Consider the following 17,309-nt stretch of genomic DNA (forward strand, 5'->3'; position numbering starts at 1 on the left):
GTTTCACTGTTTCCAGATTCCCCCATGACACTTAACTACCAACAGGTAAATAACCTGACCACATCACCCCATGAACTCACTGTCACTACGGTCCCATTATATTTATACGCAGACATGAATTATTCACTGTTTAAGATTCGTTAAAAGCACACTTTCTCTTGATTTGACCGACTGACATACAAAGGAGAGAGAAAGACACACAGAGAGACAAACAGAGAGAGAGAGAATAATGGACATGGAACGTAGTACAACCATAACCACAATTGACTATGTATAGACAAATGAATCAATGTCATGTTCTCCATTTGCAGTCATCTGTATCTGGAAGTGTGTGTACAGACTTTCACTGATGTGTTTAAGTACACCAAACAATGAAATGATCATTTTTAATTACGTTTTGTGTGTGTGTGTGTGTGTGTGTGTGTGTGTGTGGGGGGCGGGGGCGGTCTTTGGCTCATCAAAAGTTCAGTTTGGTTCCAGTTACTACTAATTAAAGTGCATTTGTATGCATGTGGGAAACCTAATTAAATACAGAGGGCTACACGCTCTGTTTCTAATCATCTGAAGACATTTGTTCTTTCAGGTTTTTGATCAAATTCTGCATTAATGTTTAACAATCACACGGGACAAAATCCATTATTAAAAGACAGATACATTTGTTTTTGCTTTTAATAACTGGAATATATATGTTTCTTTAATCTCAGCTTACCAATTTAATATGTTAACTTTCATAATGTTATAGTTAGACTGTTATCCATATTAATAGGCTTTTTTCACAGAAGACATGTCATAGTAGGAATTGCATCGCTGTAAATAATAAGAGATGTACAGTATTAGATTTGCTTCGTTCTCGTTTGTAACCTGGTATTTCCCTTATTGTACCATTAGGGGGCAGCAGAGTGCCTCTTTTTAGCGGCACAACAACCGTTCAACAAAGTTACACCATCAACTGCAGCTGAGTAGAGATGAGTCAAGTCAGCACGAGACACCCACAACGACGGAGAGAAAACAGGCAGTTATGACTTTAAAAATAAAACTGTGGATGTGTCCATTGATGGATTATGACAATGTGTGGATTAAATTGATTGCTATTAGAAATGTACTGTTAGAATAAAATCACGTTCTCTTGTAATACCAATAAAATATATATGTCCAAGTCCTGTTGAAGATGTGCAGTTACAGTATTCAGACTTGAACAAGACAACTAAACTTTTTAAACTAGACTTTTCCATCACTTTCTTAATTATAACTCACACAATGTCCCCACCATACAGGCTGATTGGAATTATGAATGGAAACCACACACTCCAATCCAATGCTTCAACCAGGCAAAGGGGGCACCCTCAGAGGGCCCCTGCCAGCTTGTAGACCTACTGAGCATCAACTGTTTGTTCAAAGTCAATTTAAATTTTCTTTGGTAATATACACCCCCTAATTACAATATCTGTCATCAGATGGATGATTGCATAGAAAGTGTGAGGAAAGCTAAAACATAAAAAAGAGTTGCTTTGGTATCAGGGCTGCAGCAAGATACAAAACATATTTATGTATGTATTATTTCAATTATTATTTACTTCCTACAGTATAAATGTTGTTCCAAAGCCTTCTCCGCAGTCTTTTTTTTAATGTATTTATGTGGGAGCAAAACTCGTCGGTGTGGAACAAAGTATGGCTCTTATTTTGAAAAGTAGCCGGATGTGGTGTGTTTGTGTCCGTGCCTCTTGACACCGGTCCGAGCAGCAGGCTGTCAGTCGCAGTCTAATAGTCTCCACTCGCTCGCACCATCCAGGCGGGCAGCGATGTGACAGAGCGGCTGCTTCACCCCGGACCCCCCGTCCGCTCAGGATGGACCAGAGGAGAGCTGAGCCGGACCGGAACAACAGCTTCAACCCGGTTTCGCTGTACGGGGAGTTCACGCTCACAGGTAACCGGAAAGTCCGGTGCGCCGTGAGCCTGACCGAGAGGGACCTCGTCGTCCAGAGGCTCACTTCGGCACCTGTCGGGCGAAGCAAGGTGGTGCTCAGCCTGAAGGACTGCGTCGGCTGCCGTGCTTACCGGGAAGATGACAACGCGGACCCTGCGGCGTACTTTGCGGCGCACTTCTACCCGCTCAAGCGGCGCTGGGTGAGTTCCGGGGTCTCGCGCCAGAGAGCCGAGCAGTGCTTTCGTCTCGCGGCGCTCCAGGACCCGCGCGCCAACCTGGAGGAGGCGGAGAAGTGGGCTCGCGCTGTCCGGGAGCGCGCCGCGCGCCAGCAGTCCCTCCGGAGGAACGGTGAGTGCTCGTTTTGGTAACAAGGGGGGGAAGTTTAGTGTGGGGAGGATCACTGCGTGTGATGGAGGGGATTAAACGGTGTGACGCGAGGCTGTTTCATATAATTGATGTATTGAGCACATGTGTGCTGATAAAGTTGAAGGAAAAAGAAATACTAGCCCAACATGTTGTTTAGATTGAGACAAGTAGTTAGTGTTAACTTGATTATGAAACCCTCATAAAATCACTATAGATAGATAGATAGATAGATAGATGATTTTTAGTTGAGATACGGCTTCTGTTAGATACCTGAAAATAGAGTTCACTAGAAAATGTACCCTAAAAAATGATGAGCTATATTGTACCTGGTGATTATTGTATTTATTGATTCGTCTGCAAAAGAAGAAAAGTCTCATATCCTCTCAGATAAAAAGCTAAAACCTACAAGAATGCTCTGCACTTTGCTTGTAAAAAGAAATAAGCAGACGATCATCAAATTAGGCACTGATTATCTGCTGATGGATTCATAGATTAATCCCATTAGCTCTGTTTTATTAGCACCTGAGAGAAATGACTTCCATGACCTTTAGTAAGGCGACTTACCATGTTTCTTCTTCATTCCAGCCATTGTTTTTAATTAGTTGTATTTTATCCATTTTTTTCAGTTTATCCATGTTTAAAGAAAAACACTTTTGGAAATTGTCAATAACAGTGTCACTTACAAATTGTGACATGCAGACTTACATTTCTTAAGGCATGGGGATCTTTCCTCTCAGCAGCTATTTAGAAAGCAAACAGCGATATTTGCTTATTTGCGGCACAGAAGTGGCTTCTTGTCACTTCCTCGGACTAAGATTCCTTAAATGAATAAATAAAACAATTGGTCACATTTCAGTAACGTACTTCAAACCACACCTAGTGAGACAAAAGAAGAGGATGGCATTACAGCTGCTGAGTTTAGGATGCATTTCCTGGAACCGCTTTCTTCTCTCTTCCCTTTATCTGTCCCAGGATCTCATCACCTTTAACCTACTTGTGAATACAACAATAGGACTGGTGTGGTGGTGATATCGGTAACCCGGGACTACAACCATTTTAACATAAAAGACACCTGAGAAACGTGATTGCGTAATGTGCTATTGAGTTCATATAATGCCAAGAGGTATAATTACTCCGCTGGGAAACATTCTCTAATTGGAGATTTCTAAAGATAAGTCGTCTCGTTATTTGTCCACCTCACCGAGCTGTCCCAGCTTATTTTTTTTTGTTGCCTCGCACAAACTTTTTTTCTCCACACAGCAATGATATCGCTGGCACTCTGTGACCCAGATAGCATTCCCCCAATCGCGCGGATGTATTTTTAACGAGACAAAATATGCCGCGATTCTACCCTGCCTGTCAGAAGAGGAAAGATCAGACTCTTAGCAGCTGAAAAGACACTGTTATTTACTTTGAAAAGCATTGTGAGTCCACTGAACCTGAGACGTTCACTGAGCAACGTCTGTTCTACCTTGGGACAGAGAATCAAACACAAATGGCTCCATAGTAATGAAATACACCTGTGCCTCCATCCAGTCTACCCACATGTTGAAACACCTGCTGGATCAGGAGCAATTTCTATCAACTTAATTGTATTTCATGTTCTCTGTCGATAAGCAGGTTTCATCGTCTGTCACTAGTTAGTTTGAAAACTCAAACTGATTTACTAGTTTTTCCAGCTGCCTTGCATTGTTGAACAATATGTGATATTTACTCAGAGGATTTGAGGAGAAAGACTAAATGGTAGGTTTGTCAAATCAGCAGTATAATTCATCACAACTGCTCGTCGGCCGGTCGAGCAGCTTCGCACGTTCCTTCTCCCAACTCGCTTTTTTTGACATCGTAAGTGTTTGTGTGTGTTCAACTGTTTCTGTAACTTTCAGAAGCCGACCATTACACCTTTTAACCCACTTGGCGCAGTGATTCATTCTGTGCAAATGTGAGAAAGAGAGCTTAAGTTAACTTCTCATCCAAGTTTTCTTCAGTCACTTTTCACGAGAACAGCCCCTGTGAGTGCTCTCTGCTGTCGGAGAGACGGTGTGAAGGCGTGCACCGTTATTCACCAAATTTAAAAAACAACTGTGGCTCACTGTTAGGGCAGGGTTGTCCTTCAATCAAAGGATTAGAAGTTCGACCCCAGTCCATGTCGATGTGTCGCACCGCTTCACCCCAAGTTTCTCCTGCAGGCCGTGCATTGAGGCGTTTTAATGGGTGTGAATGTTAAAGTCCTGATGAGCAGGCGGCACCTCGCATGCTAGCCTCTGTCATCAGTGTGTAAATGGGTGTAAATGGGTGTGAATGATGACAAGTAGTGTTAAAGCTCTTCGAGTGGTCGGAAGACTAGAAAAGGGCGATACAAGTACAGTCCATTGACCATTTAAAACCGTTATTGGCGTGTAGAGAAGAAAATCAGACCGGCCGTGCGTTGTCTTGTTGCTAACCTATGACTTTTGTATGAGGGATTTAACGAACGCTCAATTAGTCAGTGAACAGTTGATTAATACCATTCAGGTAAAAACATCAAGAAACTACTGATTCCAACCCTCAAAAGTAAAGACATACTGCTTTGTCTTAAAGTTTTGTAACATTATTGTGCTAATTGGTTGGACAACAATTGTTGACACCATTAATTGATTAACTGGCAGATTAATCAATGCCAAAACTAATCATGAACAGCACCAGAAAACCCCATGAGGTACATATTTTATTGAGGGTTGGCTGTCCAGAAGTAATTAAGTCAAACAGGACCGGATGTGAACCTCCCACTGGGCTACCTGCACACGTGTCACATGTATGAGCAGTTCTGGGGTCAGTATCGCATTCATTTCCAACCTCATTCATGCGAAACGGGTCTTTGGTATCTCTGGAATGTGACGACAGGTTTCTGGTCTGAGAAGCCGTCTGCAGTGAGTTACTCATTACGAGGACGGCCTCGTGAACCGCACTAAATCATGTTCGGGAGCTCTGCGTCCAAACCATTAGTCTAAATGAGCTCAGCGCGGCCGGCTTGACCGTGTCATCGATATCAGTTCAAATGTCGTTGGCTTGACTCCCGGCGTCCTCGCAGAATTATTCAGAAAGCATCTGTTTTCCACAGATCCCTTTACCTCTGTCAGGTAGATACTGTTCCACTAAAAAGGCCGACTCTTTGGCGTGCGCTCTCTGGTATTTGAGGCGGTTGTTGAGAGCTGTCTGACAGATCGCGGACCAAAGACAACGCCGGCGCAAAGCCGGGGAACATGTCACAGCACCTCCGTCTACTTGTATTCTGAGCCAACTGGTTAATCAATGTAAATATGAAAATTGCTCCTTTGTTTTCTTATGCCTCTTTATAATTACAGATTTACAGACAAGCTACTTCCTCACAGCAGAATATACTGCGTGTCACGGCCAGCCGGCTGTCGGCTCGGTCTTTGTTGGCACTTATCGCTGCACTGACTCAAGATCCTCATAAATGTCCTCCGTGCTCTGGCAAACACAGCTGACAGATCAGATGCTTTGCCAAGTATCTCCCAAACAATATTGATCCGACGTTGTCAATGAATGGATTAAATTCAGCTGTGGACAGCATTATCATAATGAGTCAGGCGGTGGCAGCAGGCCATTACTCGTATCGATTAAATCAATCACTCTGGGTTCTCGTGTGGCTCGAGCACTCGAGCCACTGTTTACCTGTGTGGGTTACCCAGAATGCATCAGGTAAAATGACACAGCACTGTCTTCCAGCAGACACAGGCTCAGCGGCACTGTGGTCCAACCGTTTCTAGTTTTTAAGAAGCATCTGGGTCAAACACAGTAACATGTAAATATGTTAATAAACTCAGTGGCATTATTAATATAATATAGTATGTATTTCAGTTCTGAAATGTAAAATGATTTTAGAGCTGGCTGAAAGGGAAATTGTGAGATTATGTTCAGGAAGAAATAATCCTGTTGGGGAAACTTTATTATCGTAAAGACCATGTGTTAACGTTATATCTGAAGAAGGCTGTTGGTATACGCCTGAAACCATGGAAACGGGAGCGATGTAGCGTCAGAAGCACCTTATTCAACCGTCTCGGGGGGACCGCCGCCGCTCCTTTTAGCAGCAAAATCCAGGCCTCTTCTATTACTAATACATTACCTCTGGCCGAGACAGAGTTGAAGCTGGGACGACGGTTCGTATGCTTTATTACGCATCATTTAATACACGCAAGCAAAACAAAGAGGTTTATGCTAAATTATGGAATCATGTGAATCCTGTCTAAGTCTCGAGGTCATATGTGAGATCCGGAGAATGTATGTTTGCTTTTGAAGCAGTCCAAAAAGGAGTAGGCATGCGTCATTTCACATTTGATAGTTTGATATCAGATCCTATTTCAGAATGCTTTTTTCCCCCAATAAGTTAATGGTTACAGTCGGGCAGACCGTCGCTCTTCAAGATTAAAGTCATTGGAAGCACGCCAACATTTTTGGGAAAGATTTGGGAAGTTGGGGAGGTAAAGGACCCTCCCACTAATGGTCTGTCCTGCCCAGTGTCCTCCCAGACCCAGCGATCATGTCGGGGACAAACACACCACGAAGAAGTGAGGAGACATGTCGGTCTATTGTTCAACATTTCAACGGTGCTTCCAGCTTCTCAAACCTGATCGTTCGCTGCCTTTTCTTTCTCTGTGACTCTGCGATGTCGTGTACAGCAATAAACTCTAATTAACCTTTCTATATTTAGAATATCTATGAAACGCTGCGGTCCAGAAAACTCACGTTAAACGCCCTTCGCTCCGTCACCGTTCCAAGGAGGGCATCCGGTTCAGAAGCTGTGTGAAAAAATAGAGAAATCAAGACTAAATGAAGACATATCAAGATGTGACCTTGTTCTCTAAGAAAATGTAAAAGGCATTTTTTTTTAGATTTATCGAGAAGATTATCAACAGATCAATAATGAAAATAATCATTAGTTGCAGCCCAAATGATTGAGAGAAAAACATCTAAAAAAACATGCTCAGGCTTATGATGGTTACTGTCTGACTCATTGTAGTGCAGATCAGGATTATGTTGCTGACCGGCAGAAGCTGATTCTGTCGGTCAGCAACATGTTCCCGATCTTTCACTCAACGTGAACCAAGTTAGTTGTAAACTTATTTTCACAGAAGTTGTGATGAAAACACTGATCCCATCACGGCTCACACCCTCGTGATGAATCGGTCTTGAATGGACAAAAGTGATGTAACTTCCTGATTCCCTTACGACACAAACCACATGTTTCATTGCTTCTAGTAAAGGAAAAACTAAGTCTAACTTTAGTTGTACAGCAGCACAGTCCCATGTGTGTGTTTTTCACTGGAATATTAGAGGTGTGTGTGTGTGTGTGTGTGTGTGTGTGTGTGGCAGCAGTCCTCATTGGATGTATGCTGCGATAGAGCTTGATGCGCTGTCAGGACCTCTGATTCAGCAGCTCTGCAGCTCTGAGTCTTGTAATGACAGCGTCTGGCCCTCTATCTCTTTTACCACGAGCAAATCTGAATGATGGAGTGTATACAGGTGAACTTTTGGCATAATGCACTTCAGCGTAAAACCCCACGAGACTCTGTTCCCGTCGTTGTCGCAGAATGTTTACATCTCAAACTATACCGCTTGGCGTAAAGCGCTTTCGGTGCTCACCCAGTTTGCTATTCTCAGAATCAGCCTTTCGAGTCATTTCATGATACGCCGACAACAACCACTAATTGACCATTCAGCCTACAGAGCAGCTGGTTTACCTCAGAGAAAGTCTGCCTTCGCCTGGTAAACGAACATGTGGTCGTGTTTTTTTTGTTGTTTTGAATGGTGGGAAGTCCATTTCCTCCATATGCTGGCACACTGCACGCTTTATGTGCATTTAGCTGTTTTTCTTTTTAGTCTGCAGTAATGTCATGTTGTTCTCTCATGTCTTGGGTTTTTATTCAGAACTCGCTAATAGTTGCAGAAAGTAAACTGTTAAACGTAGTGCCAACCGAGCTGACAATAATGAAGAATTTAAGCCCGAGGAAATTAAATTGAAAATAAATAAAACATTACAGTAAGTGGCAATGTAACCAAGTGACTTTTGGAAAGTTTGTTTTTACACAGCAGCCTCACCACCCCTCCCTAATCCCACCCTACAGCCGAAAATACTCATAAGGACACAGACGGGGGTTACATCCTCTCTCTGCGTTGCCGACCTATCTCTCTGTCTCACACCTCCATCTCTTTAGCGTAACAATGCTGTATAGAAAGACGTAGTTGATGGACGGTGCGGGATGATTTTTTTTTCAAAAACCTCAATGTCATAAACTCTCTGCCTTTCCTAATATAGACCTACAGCGAGCTAACCACTGCCGCCACCTCCTCCTCCGCCTCCTTCCACACCCTTTGTGGTTCTGGCTCGGCAAAAATCTGCTGTGTTCAGCTTCCACTTTTTGATTTAGAGACGGCACCGTGGACGAAGAGTCACCACCTCACTGCACCTCCATGCTGCTGCAGTGAGGCCGGTTCTAGATGCACAAGGCGCCTTTGCTTCAGGAGAAAAGTCCCGTATTCAAAAGTATTATTCATTATCAGTAGCTAGTACTACGTGTATGATATACATGTATGTGTATATAATACAGTTCAATATTCTCCTCATCACATACAAAGCCCTCCCTCTTGAACTCCCCAGCACCTTACACATCCTCCATCACTTGCCATTTTCAAAACTACACTTAAAACTCACCTTTTATAATCTGATTTAACCGGTGGTGCAGTTTTATTTATTCCTGTTGTAATGTCACCTCTCAGCTCTGCCTTGTTTATGTTGTTATTGCTTTTATTGTTTTCGCCTTTACCATGTAAAATATCTTTGAGTACCATTTAAAGCGCGGTACAAACTAAATATATTATTATTATTATTATTATTATATAGTTGTGTAACGTGTGCAATATTCTTCTCTGAAATGAAGTGGCTCAGTACAAAGTAGCATACAATGTAAATACTATCGTACCTGTTCATTTTACTTAAGTAGATAAACATACCATGGTTATTAATATATCATTAGACAAAAAAAAGGATTACTCAAACCTTTTAAATAAAAAATCTCCACAATGAAAATAGCATCAAAATGCACTAACTAAATCAAATACTAAATCAAAGTAGTTTTGCTGCGATATACTTTTAATCTGTTTTTGTTTGTGCTGTAAAAGGTCTTAAAGTAAAGACAAGTGGCCAAAGCTCTGCTGCACTACTGTGGCCATTGGGCTCGTTTGATCACACTACTCGGCTAAACTGCAGTCCAGTCGGGATCCGAATCTCGGGGCTCCAAATAAAGTATGGCACTCTGGATGATATCTGAGAGGACTCACAGCAGGACTGAACCTCTAATCATGATATGTCCCCTGCTTTGTGTTGTATCTCTAAATTGCCATCCTGAGGTTACAGCTGGTATGTAGTTAACTGCGGTATGAAGCTCAGTTTAGAGGAACAGATTGGACGACAATCTCATCTGCAAAAAAAGGATGTTTTTCCCGAGATTCAGCTGGCTGGATTCAGCTGCTCGGAGCTAAAAGATGACGGCCGTGACATAAAATCATCTCCCAACAGTTTGAGATGTGTGTTGTCAGTTTGAGTCGGCTTCAGCCTTTGATTGGCGCCTAAAATGTGTTGTTTTTGTGCTCTAGATACATCAGACTCTGTGAGATAGAGACTACCATAGACATGAATATGAGAAATCCCTCAGCTGGCCAAGGACAAAAGCTAACATTTAGTAAGATTGGACATATCTGTCAAATTACAGGGGTGATGGAGGGTGTACAGTAGCAGGTCAAACACATGTTAATCCATTAATCCTTTAATGTGGAAACTGGATTCCCTCCTAATGGGTGTTTGTAAAAGGCTTAAAGCCCAAATCACCAATGAGACAGAAATGAAAGAGGAGTGGGACGCAAACCTGTTTTTAACTTTTCACTTTTAATATCAATTCATCCCAAATTCGATCCCTTCAAATGGTCCGGATAAGATGCCTTGAGGAAACGAGGTTCTGTTTCGATCCAGTGAAATCAGATCTGAGCATGTGTAACTCCTTTTTGAATTAGTTGTATTCATTGTACTATCGTTGGTATTGGACTTTATTGAGGTGTAAACCGCTGGTTTGTTGACACTTGTTGACACACAGTTCATTTTATTCATTAGGAGATATTGTAGCTGTCAGAAAACGCTTCTTGTTATTATGGTCAGAGCGATTTGAGGTGAACGCGGAATACAGAGCATCGTCTTGTCCTTCAACTGAAATGCAGTTTTGAGTCCTGATGTCTCATCTGTCCTCTTAATTCCCCAATAAATCTGGACATAGTGGGACCGGTCCCACCGAGTTGCAAATGCTTGCCGGCTGAGTTGTGTTTGGTGGGCCCAGCGAAGTGTGATGAAAGCCACTCTTTTTAATCAAGATCGCTACTTTCGCAACTGTCGCAGGCGGTTGATGCTTCGTCATGCTTCACTGCTGATGGGAAGCGGATCTGGAGGAAGTTGAGTGAGACACCAGCACGACCGGTTGACGCACATGCACAGGTCATCACAACGAGTCAGGGCAATGGCCACGTGACGTCGTGGAGGAATTTATTCATTTACAGCACAAAAGCAGGACCCAACCTGCTGAGTCACGTTTGCATTTGACCCTCATTTCAGGTGAAACGTCCCGACGCCAGTGAAATGAAAATGGACACAATTGCGATGGGCAGGAAAAGTAAAAGATGGTACATTTGAGTTTTCAAGTAAAATTTTCATCCGTGTCTGCTGCATGTACCCTAAATGGGTTGTCGGACAAAGCTAAGAAAGCCGTCTATTCTCAGACTCTGTATGCACCCAGATAGCTATTACAGGGAACCTCGTCGAAAAATATGTTTATTCCGGCTCCTGGGTTTTTCCCTTTCATTTCGGCTGTCATTTCCTGTGGCGCATACCTCCGTAGTGATTATTCCGTTAAGATCTGGGACAGTTCCCATGCTCTTAGTCTGAAAAGAGCAGTTGAGACGTCTGTAATCACAGATGAAGGGAACGTAGCTGAGATGCAGAGCAGATATTTGTCACTGCCGTGTTGTCTTTCATCTCGGCTGCTGTTTGTCTGGATGACGATTCAGTCTGCCTGTAAAGGAGAGCCTCCCACTTCATCACTTCGTCCGGGACAGGAATTCACTTTTCCTACAACTGTTTTGTGGAGGTAATCATGCCCATCAAAGCTCTTTGTCTTAACCTGTGGTCTAGTTAATGAATGAATAACGTCTACATCCAGAAACAGAAGACAAGATTGGACAAAATGATGTGGCTTTGACCCGATATGTTTCTCAGCAGCATTTGCCAGAACTACACCCGGGTGTGTCTTTTTGTTTGTATGGGATTATACAAACAAAAAGACACGTTGTCAAGACACTGCTGTCATGAACCACCACCATACCTCCATACAAATCTACTGCACTGTGTCCACATGGGGGTTAAAATACATTCCTGTTGGTTTGAGTGGGCCTTATTAGATGCATGACACACACTGGCTCCAAGCCACGATGAAGCTGCAGCCGAGCTAATGACAGAAGAGGAAACCCAGATGAATAGATAGTGTCCTCTTGAATGTTTTGACAAGGGAAGGGGTGGCACACAGGAAGTTGCGTGGAGGTTAGCTTTAGCGAACACGCTCCATGGGGGTGTCGGGCCACACAGACGGCAAGGTCAGGGCCCTCAGTGCCAGCTGTCATGTCCGCTGATTCATGAGGGCATCGCTGTGGATCCCTTCAGGAGTCCAGTTGCTATGATTTGGAGATGACTCCATAGAAACATTCATCCGAAAGCGTCACAAGGTTGTTTGCAGTTTAAAAAAAAAGTAGGCATAGCATATACCTGCCTGCCTGCCTTCCTTTTTGGGAGACGTGTCGCTGGAGTTGGACTCGAGCTGTACTCATCAGTGGGGAAGGTGAAGGCGTGGAAACCTTTGAACATATTTGGGACCTGTTTCACTACATTCCAGCGGGATCGCCGTGAATCCACTGAGAATGCAGTAACCATTCAAACCAAACCTGCTATTTAGGTTTTGAACCAGTTTGATATGTTCATGCTTGCAATTCAGTTGTTCCCGCCCTTCATTACTCACTTATCAGCTGTCAGACTTGTTTGGATGGTGCGTGTGTGTGTGTGTGCGTGTGTGTGCGTGTGTGCGTGTGTGTGCGTGTGTGCGTGTGCGTGTGTGTGTGTGGACAAGGCAAAGCGTGCCGTTTCTACAACAGACGGACTCTGTGTACCTACCTGTGAAGTCGTCCCACAGCTACAGTGTTTCCCCTCTTATCTGACTTCTCTCCCATCTGAGACGTTAGAGAAACATTTGAAGGAATTTGAAGGGAGGTAAAGGAAATCCATCATTACCATTAACAGTTTTATCAGCCCTGACTTCCATCATCTCTATGTTTCTGTGTCGTGTCGATAAACTAATATTTTTAACAAGGTACGGTCTATTCCTTGCAATTTTCCATTAATTCCTCCTCAGGCCGGGAGGAAGAAAAGGCCTAAAACCCAGCTTCTTCCAGTTCCTCCCTTCTTCAGCAACATGTTTGTATTCTTAAAAAGATTTGGGATCTGTGTGTGTAAGATCAGTGTAACCCCCTGACTACTGGTGGATGTCCAAGATATTTTAACACTAATTTGTATCAATGCTGTAGTTTAAAAAGTTACCAAAGAGGATGCTACTTAAAAAAACGTGGGTGTGACACACAAACAGTTGTAACTGACTTTTGTTTATGCCTGTATCCACAAATAGGATGGCAACAGTAAATATAATATACAGATGGTCAAAAAATATATATATATTGTAGATCACTGGTCTGAATAACAAACCAAATCAAGGAAAACATGTTAACTTTGCAATTTGATTTAATGAAAAGATGGTGCAGTTTGAACCCAAGATAATACAGATTATCATAGTATTCACAAAAAAAAACTAGTTAGAAATATTCCTTTTTCTAGAAATATTCACTTTTTGGTATATATATATATGTATATATATATATATATATATATATATATATATATATATATATATATATATATTAATACAACTTGCATAACAGTTCAGTAACTTCAGCCTTTTTAAACAGACTCAACAGCTTTCATGCACAAACATGAAAAACATGAAATACAAAAAGTCCAAGTAATGACTTGCAGTTTCAATAAAACTAAAAGTATGTAACTTTAGCTGAGAATACTCACTCACTGAATCTATGACAACAAACGCTGCACTATGGAAAACATTCAGAGTCTTGAGGAGCAGCTTTAACCACAAACTCAAAATGAATTAAACATAAAGTGCAATTAAAAAAGATTAAAGTTTACACAGTTAACTTTTCTTGATTACCTTATCAGGAGATAAATACTAAAAAAACATGAAGTAGCACTCACTTTAGCCTGAGTTGTAACTCTGACATGGAACTGAGTCCTGAGGGATTCATACTGGGAGAACTGGGGATGTTTTTTCCTCCTGACGAGTCTCAAAGTCTGGAGTTCTGCTGCGTTCAGACCAAAAGCGTTGATTACATGCAGAGATTACATGCAGAGTCAGTGCTCAAACGCATATTTCCTCCAGGCGGCGTGAATGACGCGTCTTGAAAAAGTTTGCCTCATTTACGGATAATATTATGAATCCAGAGACAAGGGCGCTTGATGTTCCGACGTTTTTGTGACTTCCACATCATGTACAATGCAGAAATAGTGGTTATTTCTTCCATGATGGATAAACCGTTTTCACGGCGATAAGCCCCTCCTCCTCTCCGGCAGGAAAGCGTGGTGTGAACACAGCATTAAGGAGTGTGAATAGACCCTTCAGAATAAAATCACAGGATTTTTCTATTACAATTTCTTTTCCGCCCAAACATTGACCCACTGAAAACAGGTCTGCGACCCACTAGTTGAGAATCTCTGTTGTAGATAATAACAGTCGACATTACCGTCTGTTATATTATTTCATTTAATCCCTTATATACTCTCAAAGTTAATTTCTACTATACTTTATTTCTGATTAGAACTTGACACACAGTGCTGAGCGGCATCTAAATATGACAAACAAACGGTAAACACTACAGTAAATATACAAAAACACGGTTTTCTCGACCGGATCTAAATGTTGAAGTGATCATCGGCTGTTTGATATTCTGTATATTAATATGTGAGGGTTTCGATTGCATTAGGCATCATTACCTTCTCTCTCCTGGGTCGGTCGTGTACTGCAGCAGTTCCTTCCTTTTTGTTAAATATATTCCAACAATCATTTTTCCCGTCCAACTTCTCTTTTGCAGGAGCCAAAGTCTGTCAGGAGAGATAAGGGTGCATGTGTGTGTGTGTGTGTGTGTGTGTGTTCATCTCCCAACATCCCGGGACAAAGATTCACATGTTCCCTCCTGCTTGTCGTCGCTGTAGATATGTTCCTTTGCTTTGCTCTTGAGTTTCTGAACTTAAAAGCTGGTTTCTGTCGTTGGAATAACAGAAGAAAAAATAATCAGGTCGACATTCTCCAGTTTTTCCTGGAAAAACTTGATAACTTATCCTTCTAAGAACATCAGGGTTTCTAAAAGAGCGAATGTGCATGAAAAGACATATATTGTGGCTTTCACATGACATCTATTGCTTCTGTCCATCCTGGGAGAGGTATCCTCCTCTGTTGCTCTCCCTCAGGTTTCTTCCCCTTTTTTCCCTGTTAAAGCGTTTTACTATCTTTATTTGGGGGAGTTTTTCCTGATCTGATGTGATGTTCTGGGACAGGGATGTTATGTGTTCAGATTGTAAAGCCCTCCAAATCAAATCTTGTATTTGTGATTTCGGGCAATACAAAATAAACTGAATTGAATTAAATTGAATTGGAGCAAGATGGAAGGAGAAATAATGAACTATTAGTTGTGCGCCTTTGTATGTTAATATATTAAATCAAAAAGTACAACTCAAACTAGGGCTGAGAATAAATACGTTTGAGATCAAGGTTTCCAAAGCGGAACAGGAGGCCGTGGTTAGAGAGTCTTCTGAAAAACAAGCAAATTAAAACTCTCCAGGCTCCAGTGTCATATTATAGCCTCGATGTACAAATCTGGCTTTGTGTTGTGGAGAAGTGACCTTGTCTCCTCTGTCCTCTGCAGGGGTGTTGATGAGCGCGCTGTCTCGTCCGAGCCGGATGATGCTGCTGGTGAACCCACAGAGCGGCAAAGGACAGGCGCTCACTCTCTACAACAACCACATCCAGCGCATGCTCAACGAGGCGGGAGTCACACACACTCTGGTCATCACCGGTGAGTTAGAGGCACCGGTACATGTGTGAAGCACGGCGTGAGAATGTACACAACACTGCTCGTACGCTTTATGCGCAAACCAGCTGCGAGCGCTCGTCCACTTTTTTAACAAAATCCGCGGTTTAACTTGAGTTCTCGCGTGAGGTCAAAGACTGTGCCGATGTCCCTTTCTACATAAACCAGAGATTCGGCCCCGCCCCTTCCTCTCATACCAGCTGATCCTCATCAGATTAATAAAAATAATTCCCCCCAAAAAGCATTATTTCAAATATGAATACAACATTCATTCAGATGGTAAAGAAATGTCTTAGATCCTACAAATAAATGATATCACATGATTTGTAATCAAAACAAAATATATGTATCCAACGCAGCCTTATTCCATCTGTCATTGATTTATTGGCAAAGATGTCGTTACTTAATTTCCCACACTTGAGGTCTTATCATTTTATCACCTCAACATCATCGTTTAACACGTTGATTCTTATCTGACCAACGCAGATTAAACCCCGCGCACAATCAGCGCTCACAAATCTCCAAACACACACACAATCACACACACATCTCAGCAAGGACCACGCAATACCACTATCACCTCCCTCCATGTCTCTCCCTCCGTCCCAGTACCCCTCCTCTGGTTTAAATCCTCTTCGTGTTTTTCCTGCTGTCATTATGCCGATCAAGTGCCTCTGACCCATATGCATGCAGATGTGTTATGCAATCAATGTGTGTACACACAGTGACACACACATATGGATGAAAAAAATCACACACGTGATAAACACACATTCACAGAAAATCCGCCTTTGCCGTGATTTGATGCAATCTTGATGCAATCATAATCTACACTGGGGGGGATAATTATTATATAGTGTCGTATTAGACCCGCTCACTCATCCCACATTGTATCATACGCTTAGCTGGATCATTGCAGTTATTCAGTTTTCCCTCGTCTTTTATTTTGAGTTTCACCCTCTGTCTGGGTTTGTTCACGAGTGCGGTGTCAGATAACTGGCAAAGCAAAGTCTTTCATCCCAGCGGGGGGTGCACGGATAGAGAAAAAGAGGGCAGACAGACGGAGACGCAGAAGAAATCCTCTTCCTGCTACTGTGCCAGAGAAAACACACACAAAACTGAGCCTTTTGTGATTTCGGAGTTGTACTTTTTGACAAGTTAATCCCGGAGAATACATAATAGATGTAATCCCCGAATCTACATCTACATGAAAAAGCATGGCCACTGAAAGGAACATTTGAATACCACAGTGACAGAAAATCCCTTTGACAGATACACTTCTCAAAATAAAACTTTCACTCTAATCTCTCCAAGATAGCCCTGAATGATGCCTCAGCAGAAGAGTGTCAAGATTTTAGTTTTTCTTACATGTAGTCTAGTAATTCCTCAACAATTCAGGGCTCCATAGTACGAGAAACAATCCTGTTTACATAATTCACTGCACTTGGATAATCGTTCGGTTTGTTGGGTCAGTGACAACGGAGTCAGAGAAGCTACACATTTCAACAATATACAAGACAACTTCAGAAAAGTTGTCTTGTATATATGTTGTAACCAATGACTCTATATGGTAAACGATTCATTAAAAAGTTATAATATGCAGGAGTTCTCCAAAAATACAAGTTATTACAATAATCCTTCTCCATCTTCAATGACCCAGGAGAAGTGTGTGGTGGTGTCTGTATCTACAGAGACCCTGCCCTTTGCTTGCATTTCCTCTTTTATT

At 42.2% G+C, this 17,309-nt stretch overlaps 1 protein-coding gene across 1 annotated transcript in view; it reads left to right on the top strand.

Moving 5' to 3' along the window:
- The first annotated feature begins 1,792 nt into the window (after positions 1 to 1,792).
- The window catches only part of LOC137795056 (sphingosine kinase 1-like), a 30,095-nt gene continuing 14,578 nt past the window's right edge, over positions 1,793 to 17,309 (top strand). The window contains exons 1-2 of the mRNA XM_068592287.1: positions 1,793 to 2,272; positions 15,419 to 15,568. Coding sequence (XP_068448388.1) covers positions 1,846 to 2,272; positions 15,419 to 15,568 — 577 coding nt within the window. The 5' untranslated portion in view covers positions 1,793 to 1,845. The remainder of the gene's footprint in view (positions 2,273 to 15,418; positions 15,569 to 17,309) is intronic.

Source organism: Clinocottus analis, unplaced genomic scaffold (assembly GCF_023055335.1).
Source record: "Clinocottus analis isolate CAN_PGR_092001 unplaced genomic scaffold, fCliAna1.0.p SCAF_27, whole genome shotgun sequence".
Lineage (NCBI taxonomy): Eukaryota > Metazoa > Chordata > Actinopteri > Perciformes > Cottidae > Clinocottus > Clinocottus analis.